The sequence below is a fragment of the Taeniopygia guttata genome, chromosome 1 (assembly GCF_048771995.1).
Source record: "Taeniopygia guttata chromosome 1, bTaeGut7.mat, whole genome shotgun sequence".
Classification (NCBI taxonomy): domain Eukaryota; kingdom Metazoa; phylum Chordata; class Aves; order Passeriformes; family Estrildidae; genus Taeniopygia; species Taeniopygia guttata.
In genome coordinates this window covers 111190472-111216276 of record NC_133024.1, presented here as the reverse complement: position 1 = coordinate 111216276, position 25805 = coordinate 111190472, and the positions used below count along the sequence as shown (strand labels likewise).

The 25805-nt window shown below is 42.8% G+C and overlaps 1 protein-coding gene across 2 annotated transcripts in view; it reads right to left on the bottom strand.

The window, feature by feature from the left end:
* C2CD2 (C2 calcium dependent domain containing 2) overlaps window positions 1-25805 on the bottom strand; it is a 40013-nt gene that overhangs the window by 6616 nt on the left and 7592 nt on the right. The window contains exons 3-14 of one of the 2 annotated variants that reach the window (XM_030283719.4): window positions 21967-22062; window positions 21536-21637; window positions 18391-18513; window positions 17754-17874; window positions 12825-12933; window positions 10796-10857; window positions 9045-9184; window positions 8116-8287; window positions 7235-7348; window positions 4952-5079; window positions 3902-4214; window positions 2086-2122 (exon numbers count right to left, since the gene is read on the bottom strand). In XM_030283719.4, coding sequence (XP_030139579.4) covers window positions 2097-2122; window positions 3902-4214; window positions 4952-5079; window positions 7235-7348; window positions 8116-8287; window positions 9045-9184; window positions 10796-10857; window positions 12825-12933; window positions 17754-17874; window positions 18391-18513; window positions 21536-21637; window positions 21967-22062 — 1506 coding nt within the window. In that variant the 3' untranslated portion in view covers window positions 2086-2096. The remainder of the gene's footprint in view (window positions 1-2085; window positions 2123-3901; window positions 4215-4951; window positions 5080-7234; window positions 7349-8115; window positions 8288-9044; window positions 9185-10795; window positions 10858-12824; window positions 12934-17753; window positions 17875-18390; window positions 18514-21535; window positions 21638-21966; window positions 22063-25805) is intronic. The other variant, XM_002187274.6, reaches the window with a different exon arrangement.

The window sequence follows — 25805 nt, the reverse complement described above, 5'->3', positions numbered from 1 at the left end:
CAATTGCAGCTGTCATCTCACCAGGGACTCATGCTGCCAACAGCAGCTAGCACTACTCCTCTCTCTGCAAGCTTGGGCTGTTTCTGCAGCCATTCTGCCAAATTCCACCTCCCTCCCCATGTGTGCCTGGTGTGCAGCTGGCAGGGACACTGCTCCAGGCTACCAGCAACACTCAGCCTGGCTGGGACATCAGTGTTAAAATAGCAGCAGTTTTGTATGCCATTGGTAGGGCTGTTGTCCCAGGTGGCAAGAGCCCGTCTGAAAAGAGGAGGACCCAGGTGACAAGCCAGCACAGGAGCTTCTGGCAGTCAGACTTGGATGTGGGGATAGTCACTTCCCTGGCAAAGCTTCCACACCTCCTCCCTGCACCACTATCACGTTTCCTGATCCTTTCCAAGTTCAACTATTAATTCCTGTCACGGCATGATCTTGATTCTGCTTTTCCTCCCACTGCAAATGGACACAAAAAGCCAACACACAGTGCAGTTCTTTCACAGGACACTGCCACAGCCAGAATTAAATGTTTGTCCCCCGAGGACCTGCCAAGGCCTCTGTGTCACTTTGCACACAGTGACAGCTGCAGAACAGGTATTTCATGGCAGCCAGATGCTGCTTTGTGCACACCAAAGCAGTCACAAACGTGTAATTGGGTTTATTACTGTGTACATTAAGGGCTAAGCACTCAGCACCTGGGAGGATATCCAAGTATGTTTTTTTATGGCAGCTGCTGAGACTCTCCTCACAGGGCACAATGGGATGGGAAGCAGAAATCAGCTGAAAGCAACCAGAACTCGTGGATTTGAATCTTGACTGCTCTCCCATCAGCCTCTGACTGATCTTTCTGGCAAGGCAGTACCACTTCAAGCTGTCATCAGCAGCACAAAAGCAGCAGTGTTCCAGCCCAGGACGCTGACAGCTGCTGATGTGCAGGGGCTGGGGGGACGCAGAGGCCTGGCTGCTGTGCAGCTCCTGTTTGAGCAGGCAGCTGCTCTGCCCAGACCCCGTGCCAGCAGCTCGAGGACACAACAGTTTATCCCTAAGCAGATTTTTAGTCCCATCCATTCTGTCATTCAGACTGATTATCTACGCCAGGAAACAGCACCTGGCTAAGAACGCTCCAAAAACTATGCCGGTGGCCTGGGACAACTCCCTGCAGCTGAAGAACCGTGGGCAGCACTTCCCTGAGAGCAGCACAAGCAGCAGCCCCTGGCACAAGAGCTCCCTGGTGTTCAGCCCTGCTGCCTGGAAGCGTGCCACATGCCCAGCTTGGAGCGTGCTGCCTGCCTGTGGCTCTGGCTGCTGCGCAGACATGCAGCCCTGGGAGGAGGCAGGGCAGGGCAGGGCAGTGCTGGTTGATGTGCTGGCTCATTTGCTGTTTGCATGCTTCTTGCTCCAGTTCAACAGGATCCATGTGCCAGCCCTGCCCCCAGCACCAGGAGGTGAGCAGAGAGCACTGTAAGAACTCGCTGCACTATGTAGGGTGTTCTGAAAATGCTTCTGAATCTCATTTGTGCTAGTGGAGGAAGATTTCCTTCCACATCTACAAGGATACCAACAGAGATCGCTCTCCATTCCTTCCAACTTCCAAAACAGTTTTCATACAGGTGGTTTTGTAAAAAGCTGCTGATTTTGTAAATACCTGCTGAGATTGTGGTAGCTCTGTGAGCTAGAAAAGCTTCATCTAAAAATCAATAAGCAGCAGGTTTTGAAATAAGATTTGTGTGTATGTATATCCAGTTATGGGGTCACACATGGATTGCATGAGCAGATTTTGATTGATTATCAGATGCTACAGCAATGATGGAGGGAGATGAGGAAGTAGAGCATCCCTCAAGCCTTCCTTGCTGCCCTCTCTGTGTGACCCTCCTGGACAGCACAACCACCAGAAGGATGGTTTGTCACAGCAGACTGGTCTGCTGAGACACCTGAGCACAGGAAGGTCATTTTGGAAGGAGAAAAGGAATGGATAGGGGAAGAAGAAAAGGGGTGTCAAACTAATTTTTGCTTCAGTTTTTACAATGAGTGTCTCATTGTAAAGCTACATTTTCTTAGGGATAAAAAAAAAAAGAGACAAAAATAACTTACTGTGTAGGTAATTAATTCTGGCTGGCATAGCAGTCATCTTAAGTTTATAAAAGGGAATGGGTAAGAAAGAGGAAGTCAGAAAGGTAAAAAAACAAACAAACAAAAATATGCAAGAGTAAAAAAAAGTGCTAGCTTTAAGACATTAACACACACAAAAGGCTTTTCAAAGCAGAAGGGGTTTTGTTTGGGTTTTTTGCCATGTTTGGGTTTTTTTGTTGTTGCATTTGCGGTTTTATTTGTGGTGGGTTTTTTTTGTTGTTTGTTTTTTTTAAGGGAAAGCATTTGACAAACAGAAGCCTTGAACTATTCACAGCTCACTGAAGGCAGGGGGGTTGAAATGTTTTCCCATCTTGCCCCAAAGAAGCTACTCAGCTGTGACAAAGCAGAGATTCAAGACTTCCACAAAGACATCTGTGTATAATGAAAGGGACTTGAGCCAGCTTTTTTCAAGTATTTTTTCAAGATGATACAACTCTCTCAGAGATATTTTGCAATTTTCATCAGTCCTATACTGAATTGTGTGAAAAGGATCTCTAGAAGCCTCATCTCTTTGCACAGGGAAACCCAAAACTAGACAACAACTCACAAACTTCCACTTGCTTGCTTTAGAATAACATGTTGAAGAAGAGTCCAGAGGTTTTGCATTTTCTCACACAGTTTCCTAAACTTTTCCAGGCTCCAAAATGAGCCAAATCCCTTGATAACTACCCCACTCCCCTCACCCCAAACACACCCAAGGCTTTCCAGTGCCTGAGCATGTGTGTGACAGGGATTGTTGCTGGTCCCTCCTGACCTCTCATGTGGAGCAGTCCTGCTCTGGGAAGGGCAGAGAACTCCAAGCTCTAAGGGAGGGTCCTGACAAAGAGCTCCAGTGTCTGCCCTGTGGCTGAGGGGGGTGAAAATCCAGTAAAAGAGGGAGTTTTTGTCATAAGCCATTTCCCAGGATCTCTGGGTGAGAAAAGGATAGAAAATAATAAAGCAGAGAGGGATGGGTATGAGGGAAAAGCAGAGTATTTTTTGCAACTTTAAGGTGCAACCTGTGTGCCTGTTAGGGGCACAATCCACTGCACTGGCCCTTTTGTAAGACTTCCTAATAGTCCCTGTGTTTACCACAAACCAGCGCTCAGAGGTTGTTGGATTTTCCAAGGAAACACAAAGGACCCTATGAGATTTTCAAATTGCAGCTATTTAGGTTTGTAACTACCTAAGTGAAATGATCTTATGCCTTATTTACTTAGCTTATAAGTATAAATCTTATGTTATACTTAAAAAATGACCTTTTATTCCATTTTCTTTAGCAAATGATGCATTAATGAAATGAGTGAACAGGGGGAATCTGTTCAGCAGGCAGTTTCTGTTCCAGCTCTGCTGCTTCCCTGAACTCACACTTCAGTGAGGGCAGGGCAGCCTTGTGCTCAGAGAGGTGAAGGAGGAAGAGCAATGTATTGGAAAGCAACTGTGGATCCCTGCCATCTTCACCCTGGTAATGGGGCTGCCAATCCAGGGCAAGTCCTGGGCTACGAGGACACAGTTTTCCTTGAGGAATTGATAATGTGACTAGTGATTTCTCTCCCAAACAACTCAGTTGGGTGTAACGAGCTGCCAGCTTCTGAGGGTGAGCTGTTCCCTCATGGAGGGGAGGGTAAAAAAGCCTGAGCTAGCTCAGAGAGCTGCAAGTAAAAGAGCTCCAACCAACACCACAATCACAAAGAGTTTAAAGGACAAAAAAAAAAAAAAAATCAATAAGAAAGGATGAACTACTGCAGCCAATTACATAGCGAAAGCAGTCACTGAAGTGGAAGTGAGGATCATGTACCTTTAGATTTTTTCATGCTCCCAGTTTCTGAAACACTTAATGAGCTCCCAGATATTTCTTCAGAGGTCTGGTCTAAGAGTGTGCTGGTGTCCCACTGCTGGCTGCCATTCTCCAAACCCCAGGCCTTGTGGGTGCCTTGCTGTGGGTCGGTGCCAGGGACTCTTTCTGAAGCATCCAATGACTGCTTTTGATCAGAGGTGATTTTTGCAACAGCTTCCTCCACAGTGGGTGGATCTGCTTCCCTGCAGGAGCTGTCCATGGCTGCAGCATAGTCCATCATCAGTGAAGCTTCACTGTCCTGAGATAAAGAGGTCTGCCCAGTGGAAAAAAGAGACAACACTGACACGAGTCATCCTGCTGGAGAAAAACAAACCTCCCTGCAAGAGTTATTTTAACTCTTCACACTTGTACTTGTATTCCTCAGGACCATCAGCAAGCCACCTGAAGCTTCCTTAGCTCTACTAAAGGAGAGGAGCACTTAGCAAAGTTTTAATCACGCTACAAAGGTCAAATGAGTGAAAAAAATCAATTAAGTAAATGCCTTCTACTTATCCCTGGCCCCACTACAAATAACAGGACTCCCCCATAATATGTGCTGCTGTAATGAAGTGTCAGCATACACATTTTTTGGTCCTTTTAAGAAAATTAACATCAAAACATTTCGTTTTGTCTCATTGTTTCCCCTCCCTCTGGAACAGACACCAGAGATTTTTCAGAGTGTTTTAACAGCTTTGGAAAAAAAACTTTCATACTTTTTCAGTATGGGTGGAACACAGAGTAGGATTATCCTCTCTTCTCACCTAAAATGACTTTCCCAAATCCCTAACACCACTCCTATCCAAGGACACCTTGCATTTTAGTCAGGCTGTCCAATCTAACCATCAGAACCCAACACCCTGATTTGGGTTGAACTTGAGAGAGTCACAGAAATAACCAGGCACACAAAACTGGATTCTGCAGGGACACCAGGAGCCCAGTTAATGCTGCAGTCAGTGCAGAAAAAGCTTTCCAGGACTAAGCATCAACTCTGGGTGCTGTTTTCTGCTCTACCTTGGACACCCCTGATATGATAATGGTGCTTTTCTTGCGAGGAGACTTCAGCTTCTGCTTGGCAGACTGGCTCAGCTGCCGGATGGCTGCTTCTGCCACAGGGTCGGTGCCATTCAGTACCAGCAGCTCTGCAGAGAAAGGAGCATTTCAGAGAGAAGGAAAACAGGAAAAAACACAGCAGACAGGCAGAGTTTGTCCTGGACTTAAAATTCACAGAAAAGCCATAAACACCATTAACTTACCAATTCACCACCCAGCTGTCTTTCCCTCCTGTCACCCATTTTTGGAGAAAAGGTACCAAAATGGCTTTTACAAACTCCTTCCATGAGAACAAAGGAGGTTCTGGAAGCCTGGACAAAGCACCCCATTATTTCAATGCACTGCTATCCTGTGGTGACAGTGGGGACATCATGAATTATCACAGTCATGAAAAACCATAGTTCTAACATGGTACAAGGTTGGTACGTGATGTTACTTCTTCAGGTAGCTTTTTTGTTGTTTTGCTGCTTTTCCAGATCTCCCTGATCAGCATTTCCAGTTTTGCTATGGCATTGTGATAGGGTAGGGAAGGCAAAGTAGCTGCCTCCAAATCCTGTAAAGTGCTCCCCCCCCTCTTCCCCTCCAACCACTGCACAGGAATATAAAATCTTCTGTAAAAAATGCTCTTTACTGACAAGCACAAGTTTATTTTTAAGCATGGCCCTTTCTGGCATCAAGGATATGAATACACATTAATCAAATTCATCAAGCTCAGGAACAAACAAGGCTACGGAAATCAACAAGACAAAAATCCCCATGTTTAATTGCCTGAGGTGAACTTTTCTGGCAAGAGTTTTAACAACAACAAAAAGAACAGAGGCAGGAATAGCACCAGTGTTAAATAAATTGAGCAGTGCCTTTTGTTACTGTGATGGTAATGTAAGAAAAGATGAAGCCTAGAATTAAGAATATGTGTGCATGTCTGCACACTCATCTCAAACCTTGACTTTTTCCATCTCCCCAGCCCCTGCATTAATTCTTATTGCTGTCAGCACTCAGAACCATGGCACAGACACAGCATCTTTCCCAGAGTGCTTGCTGCTATTTTGCCATAATGTTTGTAATAACTTTTACCTAAGTTACTGCCATACCAAAAGCTCCTTTGTATTTCTTTCTTTTGGCTTTTGTTTGAATGAGTAATTCTTCCTGCAATACTGTATAAACACTTCACAGGAATCCCCCTACACTCCCAATAAAAACATTGTCCATGACAATATGGTGTCTCCAGGTGAATTTTCCAGTGGTTTGTGTCTTTAATATCATAAACACTTCAGGGAGTCACCTGAGAAGTCTTGTACTATCTTAACATTTCCCAAATTGATGCAGTAATACCACACTGCTTCATGGTGTCAGAGTATTTCTTACCCTAGAGATAGGAAAAGATCCAAGTGCTGTTACAGCTGTTCATGGTTACTGCTTTTTGTTGGCCAATACATTTCTGTCTCTCAGAAACCTCCTGGCCGTGCCAGGAGCAGCTCAGATCATCTCCAGGTTGTCCATTCCCCACTCAGACCTGTACAAAGCCAACTGAATTTCACAGCAGGCGCCACTGGGTCACATCTGTCACCACTCCTGCCCACAGAGCCACTGGAAGGTTCAGTGGTGACCACACACAGGACTGAAAAATGTGGTGAAGATTTAGAGGTGCAGCTTGAAAAGGTAAATTCTCCAGAGATAAAATCAGATTTATATACAATTCCAAGTGAATTTATAATTACTGGCAATATCACTTGACACTCTGAAGGAACTTCAGCTGTATCCAGGTGACTTAGGAAGGTGGACAAATGGGCAAAGCAAGCCCAAAAAAGCCCAGTGGCAGGGCTGGAAAGAGAACTGAGTCTTCAGTCCAGCCTCTGCTTTCTCTTCAGACACAGGGGACTTAAAAGTACATGTCACAGCAGCCTTAATTTAGTGCAGCCTCCCCCGAACCTCTGTAAAAGGAGGCATCTTTCATTCAAAAGTAAGAGAAAATACTTAATTTTGGCTTTTCTGCAGCCTCCTCTCCTCTGCAAACCACAGCTCATTGTTATTTATTCAAAACCAGCAATTTAAATTGCCAATTAAAACCAGACTTTTACCACCAGGCTGCCATACCCCAAACCACAGTGCTTTGTAACATCAACACCCCAGTGCTGCTGACAGGCAGCAGCCACAGGGGTTGGCTGTCATTTTAACAGGATCACACTAATCCCACGTGCAGAACAGAGAAATATTCTCCTCAGCAGCCCCAAACATTTTTATTACCTGTATCTGAAGATGACAAAGTTTTGCTGACTGGAGCACCCTGAGAATGGAGGGCTTCAGCAATGAAATCCTTTTCAGTCACCTTTACTTTAACTGGAGTTTTCACAGGAGAATCTGAGGACCAAGTTTTTTGGTTATTAGAACTGGTCAAGAAATTTTTTATTGCATTAATAAGAATTTATTATACCAATTATGGCTGTTCAAATTGTTTTTGAGAAAATTGTTTAACAGAAATTCTCAACACATGTTCTGTGGTAAACCTGACCCTAAAAGGCCAGTGAAGGGTGAGAATTTTTTTAAACATTTTTAAATGTTTAAAACATGAAAGAATGTTTCTTAACATTCTACTGTAACACATTAGACAAAAATGTGTTATAAAAGACAAAAGATTTGCTTTAACAAAAATAAAATATTTGCTTTAACAACTTAAAAGAACACAGATCTTTGTGATGCTTCATACCAAGACTGTTCACAGGTTTTACTTTTATAATTTTCCCAAGAAAAATTGGAAAATCTGCTGAAAAGTATTTTGTCACCAGATAACACCAAGCTCCATCAGAGATGATAATACAGATCAGGATTACAAGGCACAGGATGGTTTGTTATCGGCAAACCTCTGATATATTTACCATGTGAAAAACCATCCACCAAAATCCAGCCTTGCTACATTACCACACCACGGTGAAGACTTACAGTGCATATTAAAAGAAACATTAACTGTTCTTTTTGCAAGAAACAAGTTTTTGTGAAAATTAAAATCCTGATTCTGGAGGATACAAACAACAACCCCACTCCAACACATCTGAGAGCTGTGGAATGGGTGCTGCCCTGACACCCCAGTGCTTCTCCTGAGAAACTCAGGAAGGTCTGGAGGTGCTGACCTGTGCCCAGGGGGGAGGATCTCCCTTCCAGACGAGGTTTGGTTCTCACAGCAGTGACAGTGGTGACCACAGTCCCACAGGGCATCACCGTGCGGTCCTTTTCGATCTTGGTGGCCAGCACTGGAGAGGAGACCTGCCTTGCCTTCAGCTCGCTGGGTTCTATAAAGGAGAACTGAGGAGACAGGAAAGCACCACTTCAGAAGCACAGTCAGGCAAGGAGGATTTATTTCTAGCTGGTATTCCTTAAAGGTTTTTGCTGAGCCAAACTCAATTCTTTCAATAAGACACTGTTGGAATCCAAAATGCAGGGAACTCTCAGAACTTTAGGCCTGGAAGCCAAAATTTAGAATTAAACCTTCCAAACTTAGGTGCTCGAAGTGAGAATGTGAATTTATAGTTTAAAGGAGAGACACATTAAGCTAAATAGAGGAAAGTTTAGAGTTTATGATATAGAAAAAATAAAAGGAAGTACAAAGGTAAACAAGAAGTTTAGAATGCAGCACTGTAGGTTTGTGTGTCATAACATGATTGGCTAAGAAAGCCACACTGTAGCATGAGTCCATAAGATGAAATATTTAAGGATTGGATCAAAAACATGAATATCCTCACTGGCAGTGTTTTATGGGTCAATAAATCCTTAAAAGGTCTTGTAACTAGAGGTCTTGTGACTTTCTGAACCATGCAGTAAAGATGTGAGTCGAACTCACCTTTCCTGCCTACGCAGAAGAAAAATAAATCACATCATCTAAAACAACTCAGAGGTCCCGTCTCGAAATAATTCAAAATTCCTTCAAAAATCCCCATAAGACACCAAGACCCTGCAATCAGAACAGGCTGCTCTGACTCAACCACAAGCCCAAGTGTGAGATGAGCTCTCCCAGCAGCTCCTGAAGTAAAAAACCCACCCCACACCCCAGGCCCAGCAGTACCTCTGCACTGATGGATCCCAGCCCAGGGTCTGGCTCCGAGCTGCTCTCCCCAGTCACTCTGCTCAGTGCAAAGCTGTGCTGGCCACAGGGCTGCTTCCTGAACAGGTCCAGAGGTACAGTCACCTGCCCCAACGAAGCACCTGCAAGAATAAAATCAGCAAGGTCAGCCCAGAGGTAAACTGCCAGGATGTGTAAGGGAGAGAATATGGGAAGGGAGGAGAAAAATTCTACACCACGGGGCAGAGAAGTGGCATTTTACAGCTTTTTTTGCCATTTTATGATTATTACTCAGCCTGGCCTAATACTGTGCAATGGTAAAGAATATAACCATGAAATATTACTTATTTACTGTTGTTTCTGGCCATTATTTTTCCCTGTTTATGCAGAATGTCTAGGGAAGAAAGGAGACAACTATTAGGACAATCTCCATAACCTGTTTCTGCATCTTTCATTTCAGGGGACAATCTGAAGTCCTGGTTAACTGGTGCATCACAACAACAGTGTTTAATTTGAACTTTAGTAAAACTTCAGCAATTCTCTTGCTCCTCCCCTGACTTTATCAGCTCCAATAGACCACAACAAATTACTATCAAAGGTACAGCATGATTTCAGAGATGAAATCCTAGTCTTCAATGCAAAGCAGAATGTTTTACAACAATAAACTTCTACACTTCACTGGCATTTTGAGGTCAGGTTATCACAGAACATCTACTGAGAATTTGTATTAATTGGTTTTCTCAAATACTTACAATTTGAATAGGTGTAATAAACTCTTGTCTATACCTGTATTATAGAAGTAGAGATCTACACTATTTTCACATAACTCATCACTCTGCTCATTAATATGATCCTACTTTGAGTCTTCTATTTAAGTTTTTTGGAGAAAAACAGCTCAGCAGGTATGGAGGGGCAGAGGGGGAGAAAGAGAATTGTCAGTGAAATCCACTGGGACCTTTTTCTTCAGGAAACCAGGCTGAAAGGTGGGATGTAGAACATTCCTGGTGTTGTTTGAAAGACTAAAGATGTTTAGATACACTCAAACCTACATTTTGTCCAAGAAAAACATAAGTTTGCTGACTCCACATACATATTTTTTTAAAAATAAAAAATAGCATCCACATCACAAATTTTTTAAAGCTTTTGACTTTACAATCCCTCCAATAATCATATATCATAAGCAAGATATTGCACAATTTTGTATATCTAGATTTAAAAAATAATTCTGAAACAACAGAATCGTGTTGCAAAAATGTTTGAGCCCCCATGTTTTATATTTAATCCAACATAATCAGAATTGGAGTATTTTATACCTGATAGTGATTTTCATACCTGAATTTTTAGGTGCTCTCTGCGACTTGAAAAGGAAGGATTTACAATTAACCCCCATGATTCCCCTTCAGCCACAGAAAGAATTCAAAAGCTTAACTTGAAACCGAAAAGGTTTATAGTGAATCTGTTAGATGTTTAGAAGATGAAAAAATACAGGATATCAGCACCTGCAAGACTCAGTGTGTTGACAATCTAGAAAGAAATTCAAAGATTCTCTGTAACTTCAACTCAGGCACCTGGTCAGGATATTCTCCTGCCACCCATGACTATTGATGGATCTCAGAGTTTCTGTGGCCATCCAGAAATAAAAAGGGACTTCTGCCAACACTCAACAAAGCTCACACACTGATCACGTAAAATAAATATTAAGATACAAAATAAAAATAAATACAAAATAAATGTTAAAATCTTAAAATACTTACTATCCAACTTTCCATCTTCCACTATTTGCAGTTGCAATGCTTTTGATTTGGCACTTAGTTCACTGTGAAGGAAACAAAACCACGTTAGGTCTTTGCAGCCACAGCAGGTTTTCCTTCCCATGTAGGTTTTCCCTTTTTCCCAGCTTTTCTCAGCCCTCTCCAAGCCAAGCACTGCACCTTGCAGGGGGGTAAGAGTGACTAAAGAAATCACAGTAAAAAGCCATGGCCTGGGTCCCTCCCTCACTTTTGCACAGGTTCAATTTGTTGAATTTCAGAATCTTTTCTTCTCCCCAGGAGCTGACAAACACTGCCCTCCACGCTGAAGATGGTTCCAAGCCTGACTGCTACACCATAACACCAAAAAGCTTTGTTCCTCCTGGCAGGATCAAATTTGTAAGTCAAGATGCTGGAACAGGCTCAATCAAGATCCCTGTCATAGCAGGAAAAGCGTCCTGCAAAAACAGGACAGATGCAAGAAAACAGAAGTAGTTACAGCCTTAAATGAGAGGAGTCAGTATCACTTTTCCAAAACAAGACTCAAGGATGCTGCAAGCCAACAGGAGGAGTTTTTGTGTGTGCCAAAACCCAGGTTTCAGAATTACATATGGCACTTCCTAAGATGGACCAGACAACAGATACAAAACCTTCCCTCTGACTGACACAGTGAAACTGGGTACCTACTGAGGAACCCTCCAGTAAAACTTTATTTTATACCCTTCTCAGCAGGCATTCTGCCAAAAACCCTAAGGGCATGCAAACATGCATTTTATTTTTCAGGATGCTGAGATCCTGGCTGCAGACACCCCAACACCATTAGATGCCGTGGCACATCATCTATGCAGCAGATTTTAAATTTTTCCCTGCCATTCCCACCCTTCCTGCACCCCAAAACTTGGAAAAGAGGACCTTGATGGCACTGCTGCTGCTCTGCCATGAACCTAAAGCAGAGTCTGACATGGTCAGTGGTGTTCAGAGTGGAGGATATTTTTGGCTCTGAAGAAAGAAAGTGCAGAGGTCTGTGTGTGGGAACTTGAAAGAAGTTCAAAAACCCCTGCCAAAATCCTCATCATTTATCTGTAAAAGCCCCCAAGCTTACCTCATGCACTTCTGAAAAGCAGTGTGGAAACCCCAGCATTATTCCTAGTGTCAAGGCCAAATTCCAGTCAATTTAATCACATCCTGCCTGCCCTCTCTCAGCCCTTTCAGTTGGCAAAGGGTATTATTTTTACAAATTTCCTGTCCCAAACTGCTGGGAACTTGTGTGCTCTGCAAGCCTGGTGCTGTTCCACCAACAGATGGCTGAACTGAATCACAGAGCTACTGGCTGAAGCACTTGGTGATATTTCAGAAAACAAACTTCATCAGTGAGTCCCCCCTTTCCTAAACTCGTGCACCTCAGGAGCCATTTTTGCTCTGCTGTTAGAAAGTGAAAATAAAAATAGTTTTAGAACTGCTCACTTTTGACCTTATTTACAGCAGCTGTGTGAATCACAGAATACTGTGTAGGCTGCCTGAAAGTCCCTTTTTTGTTCTACAGGAGAAAGAAAATCTAGTTAAGTTTTAAGTCCCCTTTTTAGTCATGGCCACCATTCTTTTAGATGCTCAATTGTTTCTGCACCTTTGTTTTTCCACTCAGGGGAGGGAATGGAGAGACATTAGATTCCCTCAAATGCAGATTTCACAGTAAAGTGACTTCAAAACCTTGTTAACACTTCTTTTCTGGCACTGTAGGAAAGCATGAGATGATTTATTATGCCTGTGACTGCTGCCATGTACTAGAATCATGTATCATGGAACATGTGGAGACCTGTATCTCATATCCATGAATATCCTGTATCTCATATCTTCAGGTAATTGGATCTCCTGAAGTCCCCACCAGCTCCAGATTTCTCTGAGGCCACCCAGAGAAAGGCCAGGGATGGACCTATTTCAAATGTCATTCTTCTCTTACACAGTTCAAGAAAAAAAAGAAAAAAAAAAAAAAAAGGTGCTTTAGTGTAAAAGTATTCTCAGTAGGTAAGTTACTTACAAGATAAACTCTTCCTTCCAAAAGGGATGTGCAGCATTTTTGGCTACAGAGCTGGAAAACTTCTGCATAGGGTCATTCAACTGAACTATACACACAAGGTCTGTGCTGCCTGTAAGGGCAAGAAAAATCAGTAGCCAGTTATTCATGCTCTGTCACCAAGAGGCCACTCACTGCAAAGAAACTCCTTTCCTTGCACACTGCACTTCTGAACAGACTTTTACAGACTCTTTCTCACCCTCCCACAGAATAAATGCCTTCCCCTGGTTTGTACACCGAGGACATTCATGGCAAAGGTCACTATTGCATCACTGCTGTCTTAAGAACTACCCCACACACTGTGAAACATGACAGCCCAATTTAAATCCTGCCATGAAGCAATAAAATGCAGGCATAAAAGGATCCAAAAAGATGGGGAGACAAAGAGTGAGCAGGTGATGTTGTGGGTGTGAGGCACGGAGGGAGTAAAGTTGTTTACAAGCTGCTTTAAAAGGCACCAGAAGTTTTCTAAGTTCCTCCTGGCCACAGTCACAGTGGTTTATCTGAACATGAAAATAAGCTTTTTCTGCTGGCAAGTGACTGATGACAGCAGTGCTAATTCACAGTGGTTTGTGCACTGTGGTTTTTAACAAGTTTTAAAGCACTGCTGCAGACTTATCTCAGCCTTGATCTTGGAATTTGATATTGTTGCAAATTGGCATATTAAGATTAGTTCAACTGCTGCTCCAAGGGGAAATAGTTTGCCTGATGTGTTCCTCTTTTAAGAGTTTCTTTAATATGGCTTTCACAGCATCAGAATTAATTTAAACCCAGACTTCCAACACATCACGGAAAGCAACAAAAGCTCAGTACCGACTGTGTGTGAAGCAAACAAAAGATGCTGCCCCCAGTTCTCCAGAAGGATCTGGGTTTGTATTTGCTATTATTTGCTATGAGCAGCTCTCAGCTGCTCTCTGGGGATGCTCTGGGCTCTGGATCAGCCCAATCTCAGCCACAGAGGCAGCCTGGGCCTGGCAAGGTGATTAGAGGAGACAAGCACTGTGTGCACACAGCTTATTTGGGATCCAAGCTGACCCCAGAGGAGGCAGCTGAGCTGCTTTCACAGGGGCTGAGCCTGAGCTCATGGAGCTGGGCTGGCTTCTGCTCCCCCAGCCAAGTGTCCCTGAGCCTGCTCCTGCTGCCCTGTCCCCAGCCTGGAGCTACACCTGAGCCACACACCAACAGGGCAGTGCAGCTTTTCTGCCCTGGACACCCTGCTTTAAACCATTAACTGCTTTTTCCTTAGCAGCAGGAATCACTTCTGCCCTAAGTGATTCCCTGTGGAGCATGCAGTACAAAATCTGGGGTGACCTTTGTTTACATGAACAAACCAAGGAGATAAAAACAGGCACAGCCCATAATCAGGGACCAGTTCTGCTGAACTAAGATATCTACAGGAGAGCCAGAGCTCCTACAATGTTGGAACTTAAAATGTTTTTTAGACATTTTCAAAAGTTCCAAGCCTTAGTCAAAAGCATTTTAGACCCTAGCAAACAGCTGAAAACAGCTGTAATCTTAAATTTAAACCATAGAATAAATTACCAACTTTAAAAGTAAAACAAGCAGTCACAGAAAGTTAGATAATATAATAAAAGTAATCACAAATTAGAGAGTAAAATTTTTTAATATTATACAAAAAAGTTTTAATACCTGTACAGGGGGGTGTTACTTTATACAAAAGAGTCAAAAGTTCTAAAATAAAAAAAAATAAGCCTAATCCTATTCTTCCTCCTTCTTCTTCCTTACCTCCATATTCTTAATAATATTAACATTTTTCTATTAATTTAAACTAAAAACACACTATTCAACATAAATAATAAATATTAACACATTATTATAAATATAATACACATAATTTCTAATATATAATATTTATACCATCCCACTAAAAAACAAAACTCCACACACTACCCTACAAAACAAACCTACAACAAAACAACAAAACTTATTATAAATAAACAAAAATAAACAACCTTAAAAACAACACAAACAAACTATAACTTCTTCTTTAACAACAAAACAAAAAACCATAAACTTTCTACAATCTCAAAATCATCAATACCCACAAATTCCAACACTACAAACCCTGTCAGCATCCACCAACCAGCCATGGTTTCATCAGCATGGACAAGCTGCCCCTCCCCAGCCCCCTGAAATACTGCACAGTCCCATGGAGCCTGGATTCCAACAGGATAATTCATTATTGCAAAGGAAGGCCAGGAAAAGCGAAGGGAATATTAATTAAAAGTCAGCAGGTTATGCCCAGAAGCCAGCACCCTTCCAGCTGTGCAGGATTCCCACTGGATTTCAAGTGCACCAGTTAAACCCCATTATGAAGTTTTATTTCTCATCCTCAGTTCCAAATATTTACACTTCAGGAGTTGCAAAATTCCCTCCATCTCCTGTTAGAATGGTAAATGGAGATTTTGCCTCCCAACATCTGTGTTCCCAGATCAGAGCACACAAATTGTCTCTTTTTCCTCTCTTTTTTTGGGAAGGTGCAGTGATTTTCAGAAGGTGAATCTTCTGTTCTATGCACTGTATGCACACAAAGATATCTCATCTCATCTCATCTCATCTCATCTCATGACTTTTAAAGCAAGGCAAAATGACCCAATCTTTTGGAAAGTTTAGTCTGCACTACAAAATTGCAGAGTAGTAATAAATCATAGAATGGTTTGGGTTGGAAGGGATCCTAAAGATCATTTCATTCCAAACCCCCTGCCATGGGCTGGGACACTTTCCACTCAACTGGGTAGCAGTTGCCAGCATATTTTATTGACAAAGGACATTTCACAGCCAAGAGTTCCAGAATTGCTTTTAAAATAATTTGATTTTTTTGTTGTTTTTTTTTTTTTTTTTCAAAAAAGCTCTGCAGAGATTTTTAGGGGGATCACTTCCAACCAGGATGAGCAAAGCAACATTATGCAAGACTCTAGGGCAGAAAACTATTACCTCTAACTGAAAAAAAAAACCTGAGAACAGCAAGTAGGATATATTTATCTAAAATTACTGTCTTGCCCAATTTAGCAGCCTCAAGCTTCCATTAAAAATATTGTTACAGAATTGTTTAGTGGCCATAAACAGCCTCCAATCTGTATTTCTGCTGAGTGAATCTGAGCTGTGCCTCAATCTAGTCTGAGCACTTGCAAGACAGGCCTGGTGCTGCTTTCCAAACCCAACACTAAATTCACTAGGCAGTGACCTCTTTTTTGGCTTCATTCTCCACTTGCAAGAGGCACCTTCTTTCTTTACCTGCAAAGGCACTTCATTAGGGGAAAATGACCCTGACAACAAAAAAAATAATCTTTCAGGAGTTTGTAATACAGGAGGAGAGTTTGAGATACATCTGCAAATCACTCTAAAGTAAAGAAAAATAAGGTAACATTGAATCAAGCCAATGTCATTGCCAGCAGCTAATGGAGACTTGGATTTGAGCCCCTCATCTCGGGTACAGCTAAAGTGAGAACTTTTAGAAATTAAAACTAGAAGCCAGAAAATAATCAGCCAGCTTTATACGTGTGGTCATTTCAATTTGTTTTCAGCAATGATGGATTTCTGTATAGGAAGAACAAGATGTTTAAATACTCTAATAATCTAAAATTTACATTTAGTCAGCAGTGCTAAGAGGTTGCCCAGAGCAGCTGTGGCTGCCCCATCCTTGGGAATGCTCAAGGCCAGGCTGGATGGGGCTTTGAGCAGCCTGGGACAGTGGAAGGTGTCGCTGCCCATGGCAGGGGGTGGAATGAGATGAGCTTTAATGTCCCTTCCAGCCCAAAATATTCTGTGAATCTATGAATTCTCTTTCTCAGAATACAGCAACTTCTTAAACCTTCTTTTAAGAGCAGGCTGTAACGCAGAACTTCCACCATCACCTCACCTGAAAGGAAATAAAAAAACCCAAGCCCAGGCCTGCCTGGAGAGGTGTCAGAACTCAAAATGTCCCTCAGACATTTTTGGATGTTCTGGGCCCAGGTCAGAAGCATTTGAGACCCTGGCAGGCAGCTGGAAACAGCTGTGATTTTGGGTTTGAGCCATGGAATTATTTACCAGGAATGCTGTGTACAGAATTCCTGTTGTACTGCCTTCTTACCTAACTGGCCTTTGATGACATATTCAAAACACACAACAGCACTGGCCAGTCCTACAAAAATCTGCTGCCTCAAACAGCCACCAAGGAAACAGATAATACTCATTCACTTTAATAAAGATCACAGTAAATTAGGCTTTTTAAAACCTCAGTAACAGCAATTTCATTACTTAAGTTACTTAAATAAGCAGATAAATTATGGTTAGTCTTCATTGTTTTGGAGGTAATTTCCCTGCCCTGCTCTTACCTAAATTACCTTGCAGGAAGGAAAAGAAGTCACAAAAGTTTAGATGTTATAGTAGAAGTAGTTACAAAGTAAAGGGAAGAATTTTTGAGTGCTGTACAGGGGGGTTTTGGTTTTGTACATGGGGGTCAGAGGTTTTAAGATGGAGGGATTTGGGCCTGCCCTGTCCTCCCTCTTTCTCCTTCCTTACCTCCATGTTCTTGGTGATGTTGGCACTCACAGATTGGTTTAGAGTAAAAAAGCACCATTTAATATAGGTAATAGGCATTGGGGAAAAACTGTAAACATTTAACACGTAATGTACCATATAAAAGACAGCAGCAGCCCTGGGCGGGGAGAAGAAGCAGTCAGGAGTCAGAGAGGATGTCAGGGTGTGTGTGTGCCTCTGCCTGAGCTGTGAGCAAACCACAGCAGCCCCAGAAGAAAATCTTTTAGATAACTTGCAATAAACTGCCTTGAGACCGAACAACAGAAGAATACTGAGCCTTTCTTTGGAAGCACGGGTTGGAGGAGGGATTTTCCCACCACACAGAGCCACCCCTGACCCTGGGCTGGGTACCTGCAGCACGGAGATCTCCCGGCTCCACCACGATGTTCCTCACCAGCAGCTTCAGGTCGTGAGCCCTGGGAGGCTTGGGAGGACTCGTGCCCTGAGGGAGGAGGCTCGTGCTCTGTACATTCTGCAAAAGGCAACCAGGACAAGGGGCACTGTGCATGTGCCAGCACCAAACCCTTGTGCCGTGCTGGCACAGGGAAGCAGAGGTGAGCTGGGCTGGAACAGCAACACGGACCTTCCAGAGATGACTTCAGACATGTATAAAATAAACACATAGCTGAGAATATTTTCTAACTGAGAGAGTGGTCAAAACAAGGAAAAAAGGGTGTTCAATTAGGCCTGAATATGATGGTAAGACAAAACAAAGCCTAAAAGTGGCTATTTCTTTTCATTTGTTCTAAACCTGCTCTAGATGACCAATTAAAGGTATGCCTTTAATTGGCATATCTTTTGGAGCCACAGGGGAGGTGTGACCACAAAGCCTCCCCTGCCATGGGCTGTGCTGCTCTAAACACGTGTCCCAGGTGGTTCTTGTCACTGAACACTGTTAAACTCACTCAGCTGTGAGCCATGAATATGGAATAAAAGCACTAAGCAGAAGGACACTTCTCAAAAAGATTTTGGAAGGAATGAGCCTTACCTGAACCTCCTTTGTATCTGCAGGCCTCACACTCAACTCTACAGATGGAGAAGCTGAGCTGAAGAGGTTCTTCAAGACATCTCTGAGCGTTTCAGATATTGCACATGTCCCTGCTGCCTGTCCCTATGAGGAAACAAACAACCAGGCTTCTCAAAACTCAGAAGAAGTTGAGGCAAAAATTATTTTGGTATATAGCTATACCACCAAAGCCATCTAACATTACCTTTGTCAGAGAGAGACACGTAGTTTCTTTTGCCAACAACAGATCGTGCAAAGAATTACTTAAATTTCTTCATTATGCATTAAAGGAAAGCTAGAATTAAACACTGAAAAACTCATGCTGTTCTGAGAGTTAGGAAGGCACAGCTGTTAGTTACAAAAACACAAGTTTCTTTAACAGTTTTTATTTTATGATGGTGTTTTAAAGATTCTGCACTGCTCTGTACTCTCCTGAGAGAGCAGATCAGGTCATCAGATAAGCAGATCTGCACCATTCCACTGATTTAATGGGAGTTATGCCAGCTTGCAGCAGCTGAGAAGAAACTAATCCTGTGCTGCAATGAAAAAAGATATTACAGCATCTCCTGGAGGTCTTCAACCTTGCTGAAAAGTGCAGTGTATGGACAGAGTTGTAGTTTGCCCATAAAAAAATCTCATGGCCATCTGTGCTCAGTACCACAACCTCTGAGGGGTCAGAACACAGCACAGATTTTGTGTACACACAGGTAGCTTCACATGATTAATTCTAAGGTGTATGAAGAGGCTGAACAGCCCCTGCCCTCCCTGTGCTCCTGGAGAATTCCTGCTTTTCACAGCACGCTCCTCAGGAATTTCTATCTGCTCCGGTACCTACAGGGCACAGATTTTTAAATCAAGCTGTCCCAGAAAGGCCAGGCTGAAACCAAACAGCTCTGAAATCCCAGTGAGGTTTCTTTTCTAAAGGAAAGACTGAGGAAGGAGACAAAGATCTGACCTAAAAGCAGAGGACCCATCCATCTTTTCTTATCTGATACCACACTGAGAGACTTCACCGATGGGCACCTTGCAGGACATGTCACAGAGATCAGGATTAACAGCCCTTTCCCAGCTACCCTGGTGTTACAGAAACATTTAGGGTGTTTCACCAAAAAATCCCAGGAATGCTGTGTACAGAATTCCTGTTGTACTGCCTTCTTACCTAACTGGCCTTTGATGACATATTCAAAGCACACAACAGCATTGGCCAGTCCCACAAAAATCTGCTGCCTCAAACAGCCACCAAGGAAACAGATAATACTCATTCACTTTAATAAAGATCACAGTAAATTAGGCTTTTTAAAACCTCAGTAACAGCAATTTCATTACTTAAGTTACTTAAATAAGCAGATAAATTATGGTTAGTCTTCATTGTTTTGGAGGTAATTTCCCTGCCCTGCTCTTACCTAAATTGTAAAATCCCAGTTGCCTCACGTGCTTTGCCATCAGCCTAATGTGACATCTGTTATTTAACAGTAACAACAGCAACCTCAGCCACTGGACTTCTGTTCATAGGTATTTGCTGTTGTTTCCATAGTTATTTGGAAAGGAGACTGATTAAAGAGCCTCCTGTCACCTCTGCCTCATTTTTAGCCATCCTTTTTTTGCAGAGGAACTCTCCAGCACAACTCCCTCAACAAGACAAACCATAATGTCTTCACTGCCACCTCCAAATGATAAAGACAGCAGGTTCCACTTTGGGTTTGACTTGGGCTAGGGGTGTCCACCACAGCCAGCCTGGGGCACACCAGCACATGATGTAAACTGTGTAAATCCAAACCCTACCAGTCAGCCAGGTTGCCCAACACAGCTCAGGTTTACCCAGCCATTACCAAGAGAAAATGGGTTATTACACCCAGCTTGTGTGATGTCAAAACCACTGTGCAGATAATCACAAGTAATTAGAGGTATTTGTTTGTACACACAGTATTGCTGCTGAAAGAGGAAGAAAACAAGACACAAAAGCTGACACTGAAGTTTAGGAGCTGAAGCAATTTCTCAGGTGTAGCTTGCTCACAGGTTGTAGCCCTTTGTTTATTGCCTCTCCTCTTCCATAAGGGCTAAGACAAACTTCAAAGTGAAAATAAAGCCCTCTGAGGAATAAAGAACTTAACTCATTCTAAAAATGCAGGCAAAGCAGAACAGGTGCAACTCTGCAAAGCTGGACTTGGGCACCCAGCAAAAAGCTGATTGGGAAGTCCAGTGACTGCACCAGAGTCATCTGTGTTTGTCAGGAAGGATTTAATAGTTAATGACTGTTCAAATGTGGACAATCAACATCCCACTCCAGCATATGAACATAATTTCCATGCTACGTGTGCATGGTAAAACCTACATCAAAACACACTTCAAAAGGCTTGTCTGTCTTTACTTATGAGCTTCACATTTTTACAGACAAAAGCTGTGGTAATAAATTACTATGACTGTAGTATGACCTGTATGTGACAGTATGACCTGTACCTCTCAGTACAGGTCTCTAGAAGCAGCTCTACAATAAAATTATTTTTTAACAATGCCTTCAGTCAAGGAAATAACTTCAAAAAACACAAACAAATCTTCCCTCACAGTTGTAGGAAACAGTCAAACCACCACATTTGTGACAAAAATAAAAAACTGTGAAGGGTCAAACACAGAAGAGAATCCCAGTCAAGATGAAACTCTTGCATGGGATGGCCCAATGAACCAGTGCTCGTGTGGAATTCCAAAAACATCAAAATATTTTTAGATCATCCATAATTTCCTTAAATAACTGTATTTTTCACAGCCATTCCTGATCTATTGCTGCCATATTTCAAAACTGATTTAAATTAGGGAAGAAGCAATGTTTTAATTGCCTTGCTGGAAAACACCACTACAACTGGGGTTTTTAAAATTATTTTAAAAGTGTTCAGAGAGAAGATATTTAGCAACAGACATTTTTCACACCTTGAATTTGGATGAAAGATGTTTGCAAAGTGATTTGTCTGTCAAATACAGACTTGTTTCAGTGATCTTGAGAGGTGTTGCTGGATTTCAGAGGTGTAGGGGTTTGATAGATAATCCATGGGAGATGCTTTACACCACATTTTGGACCAAGGGGATGGAGACCCATCTGCTCTACCATTACAACAAATAAAACTTACTGACTGACCTCCTGCACTGCTGGCTGGATTTCAAAGTTGATTTCATCGGTGTTAATGAGGAACCACTCAACTTTGACATCATCTCCTTTGTCTTTCACATAGAGCTGAAGCTGTGGACAGGAAAAGAATTATTGCAGAGTGTTGTGGTGTCCTGCAAGGAAATTGTAGGTCAATCTCCACGTTAAGGCTCAGCACAGGAAGAATGACACCAGTTTCTGAGTAGGTAGCTTCAAAGTGACACTCAAAGGAGGCAGAAGTTGATTAAGCTTTGAGAGTCCATGCCACTTAAAAAAGGGAATTGTTCTAGATATCCAAGCAGTCTACCCAACATGTTATTTATCCCCAGTCTCCTGAAGAGGCAGCTTAATTTCTGTATTTATCACTTGCACCAGAGGGGAAACAAAAGGAAGGGAAGAGAGAGAAACACTTAAGACTTTACCTGCAGGTGGACTGGGGACAGCTTCACAAAATAGGACTGAGCTTCAGCAGCCACGAGGAATTGCACAGAATCTCCCACAACATTGCAAGAAACCACCTGGAGAAAGGAAAAGGATGAGAGGAAATGAAGGGAAAAAGAAATTAGTCTTCAAAAGGTCTGGTGAAGGCTAGAAAGAAATTAAGAAAGGAATTTAGTCTAGCAGAATTATGCTAAGTTGCACAGGTAGGAAATTTTTAAGTAGTTTCATTCATGTTCCCACCTCCTTCTGCACATTCTTCTAAAAGCACATAGTTCAAGTGTTCAAATCTGTACATGAAATCTAATACCTGCAAATTATGGCATTTCCCAAATTTTCTTTGGTATTATTACCTAATTCAGAAGTAACTCCTTGCCTGACCAAGCCTCCTTTCCATTTCACAGATCTATGTATTAAAGCTCCAAGAGGGCAAAGATGTTTGTTCTTGTCCCTCTCCTGCTCTGAGCTAAGTAGCCTACAACAGGACAGCTGATTTACCACACAATCTTTAATTCAGTGGTACTCTACAAACATGAAGCATATAAACCTCCTGCTACAGCAGAGGATTCTGAGTAATTCCAGCTCTCAGTGGGTAAGAAGGAGCAGGAGCCTTTAAGAATTTATTCAAACCTTTGACCATACCAAGAAAGCCTGAAATGTGGTGACAAAGCTAAATGTCTGGGAAAAGTCTGAGTGCCACTTGACTGCACTACACTTTCAGGAGCAGTAATTCAATTTATTGTCACACTGAGCTTGTAAACAGTGGGCAGTTTTTGCTCCCTCCCCTCTGCAGACTGAGCTGCTGGAGCTGCCATGCAAAATTCCTGGAGTGTGCAGAAATTCCTGGAGGGCTCCTGGCAGCACAGGAAAGCCCATGGGGTGGAAGTCAGAAATTATTCATCACGCCACAGAGGCATGTTTGTTTTGCACACAGATGTGCTGGTGGAGGAGAGCTGCTCGTCCCTGTCCCTCTGTGGTTCCTGTCCCCACTGCTCCACTGTGGGAAGGACAGCTGAGCCCTCCTCACACTGACTCAGGCAGAGAGAACCAGGTCAATGCAATGCACAGACAAATAATTCCCTGCAAGGTTTGTCTGACAAAAACTCTGCGTGGTGCTATTAAACTGTGTTTGTGCACTTACTGCTCCACTTATGGGCACTGGAATGGAAGCTGAAAGCTTTGAGAGGAATCACCTAACTCCTGGAAGATCCCTATCAGTCTCCTTAAATACATTTCATCTCCCTGGGCTCTCTGGGGTACATTTTAAGGATGGCCAGAGCTTTATCAAGGGCCTGAGTGCATCCATTAAGGTAGAGATTTAATTACAAAGGAGCAGGGGGTGGAGAGGTGGATATGACAAATAAAAATCCCAACCACACCCACAAGCAGTAAGATTTGCCTTTTCAGGTTATATCTTTGCAAATTATAGTTTAGAAGTGGACAAATGAGTCCACTCACCTCTCCCCTTTCCCAAAGTTCAGATTCCTTCAGAAGTGATTTCTGACTTAATCCCACACAAACAACACCAACACCCAGTATTATGGTAAAATAGAAAGGATTTTTAATAGCTAACAAGAACAAAGAGCCCAGCTGCTTCCAGCTGCTTGTTTTACTCGTAGCTGAGATAAAACAGAATCACTCCTTTCATTCAAAGTAATGGATTGACATGGTGACTCTATTTAAAAGACTTTGAAAAGGAAAAGGTTCTTCCCTCTTTTTTGAGGAAAGAGGAGAAAAAAGGACAGGTCTGATGAAAAAACTGCTGCCACTTCCATATCCTAAATGCAGTGTTTTGTCATCCATACATGTTTTTTCCACACATCCATAGGAAGCTCAGTGCATTCAGAACAAGTTGGACTTGCTGTACATGCAATGCAGAGCCATTCATCTGGAATTTCTGGATGTCCAAGAGCCAAGGTTGCCAGGCATATGGTTGATTAATGTTTTTTAAAGAAATAAAAGTGTGGCCAGAGAGCTGGCAACTGAGTTCCGGTGCCACTTATTTCATAATAGTGTTTAATTCCAAGTAAAGGATGGAAACAGACACTGCAGGTGGCGGAACTTTCATTTTTCTTTCTGCATTTTGTCACAAGATGTTAAATCAATTTTTAATGTGTATTTTTACCATTCATTTCAAAGCCCAGACCAGTGAAGTTTGGACTTTTAAGTCTCCTTGACTAATTTATTTTCTGCCAATGACATCTACTAAGCCTTACTCCCTTTCTGCCCTCACTTTCACTAAAAAAATTGTGGACAGCCACCTGTCAATTTTTAATCCAATCACCAAAAGGATTGGTTCCATGTTTGTAAATGGAAAATTATATGTATTTATGTCAGGTGAATCCCTTTGTTCTGGGAGGAGGATGGATGATGGAGTGAGAATACTGAGAGAAGCAGAAATCTGGGCTAGAATTTGAAGAGAAAGAGACTTAGTTTTCATCTCCGATGCTGCCACAAGTGGTGAAAAGGTGATTAAAGAGACTGCAACTGCTGCTTCCCTTGCTGAGTGACATTCCTTTAGAAGTGTAGCAGGTGATTTTGATAGACCCAAGCAGAAATATGTAGGCCACTTCCCCCACGGCAGGCACACAAAGAAAAACACTGAAGCCTCCCTGTGCTCTGCTCCTTTTTCCCTGCCTTGTTCCAACCTGCTGCCTCAAATTTATTTTCTCTGCACAGATGAAGAGCTGGAAAAGGGAGGGCCAGGCACAGCAGCCCTTTCTGGTTGGCACTGGGAGAAAAACTAGGTGTCCACAAGAAAACAGAGGAACCTGGACTGGCAGGATGAGAGTTTTCCTTCAATTTTCATTTCTATTCCTCGTTCTCTCTCCCACTCCCCTCACCAGAGACATCCCCAGTTATCAGCTCTTTGTGTTTTAGAGTCTAGAAAACCTGTCACTTTTATAACAGACTGTTCTTTAAAAACCAAGCCCTGCACAGCCCTGGGAGCAGCAGATTCTGAGCTCCCAGAGGGGTCACCCCTCCCCTCCTTGTGATCCTACCTCTGGGCAAGACACATCTCCTAAATTAGCAAAAATAGGGTGAGGTGAAGTAGCAGCACAAAGAAACCAATATCAAGGTATTTTCTCCCTCCAGCACCTCCCTTGGCACAAACACCTTTCTCTCCGTGCGCTCTGGGTTCTCCCATGGAAGGAGTTTCCAGCCCTTCCTCAGGTACCTTTGTGTCCCTGCTCCTCCTCAGTCCTCTGCTATCCCTCCCCACACACAGCTGGTACTTAATCACCCACTGCCAGGGTTATTCCTGCTGTTTCCAGCCTCTCCTCCTCATCCCTGCCCTGACATCCTCATGATGGGATGAGCTGCAGTGGCCAAAACTCCCAGACCTGGCTGGGCTCAGTTCCCCATATGGAAAATGCTGGCACTCAGCTCCACTGAGCTGCAGATGCTGTGACACAGCCTGCTCACACATACCTAAAACTCTGAGTACAATTATCCTAAAAGCAATTCTCTTCCAGATAAGCAACCACAGAAAACAAAGAAAGGAGACTGGAGAAGCACTGTGGGTTGAGCAAGACTGTTGTTCTGAGAAAGTCAAGTGTCCAAACTTGTGCACTCACAGCTATTAAAACCCTTCCCCCACTTTGCCCTCCCCCTCTATATCCACTTTTCCCTTTGCAGCTCCTCTGGACAGGTTTCAAAATCTGTTTTTTCCTTCCTGAAGTAGCAGCAGAAGCTGCTTCATCTCAAGAAGCACCATGGTGCCCCTGCTTCTCACACATGGTGCCTTCTTGCCTTGAGGTTTCAGTTTTGGCACTGGCACCCCATTAATTTGTGCATTACAATTTCCCTTTCCTTTACTCTT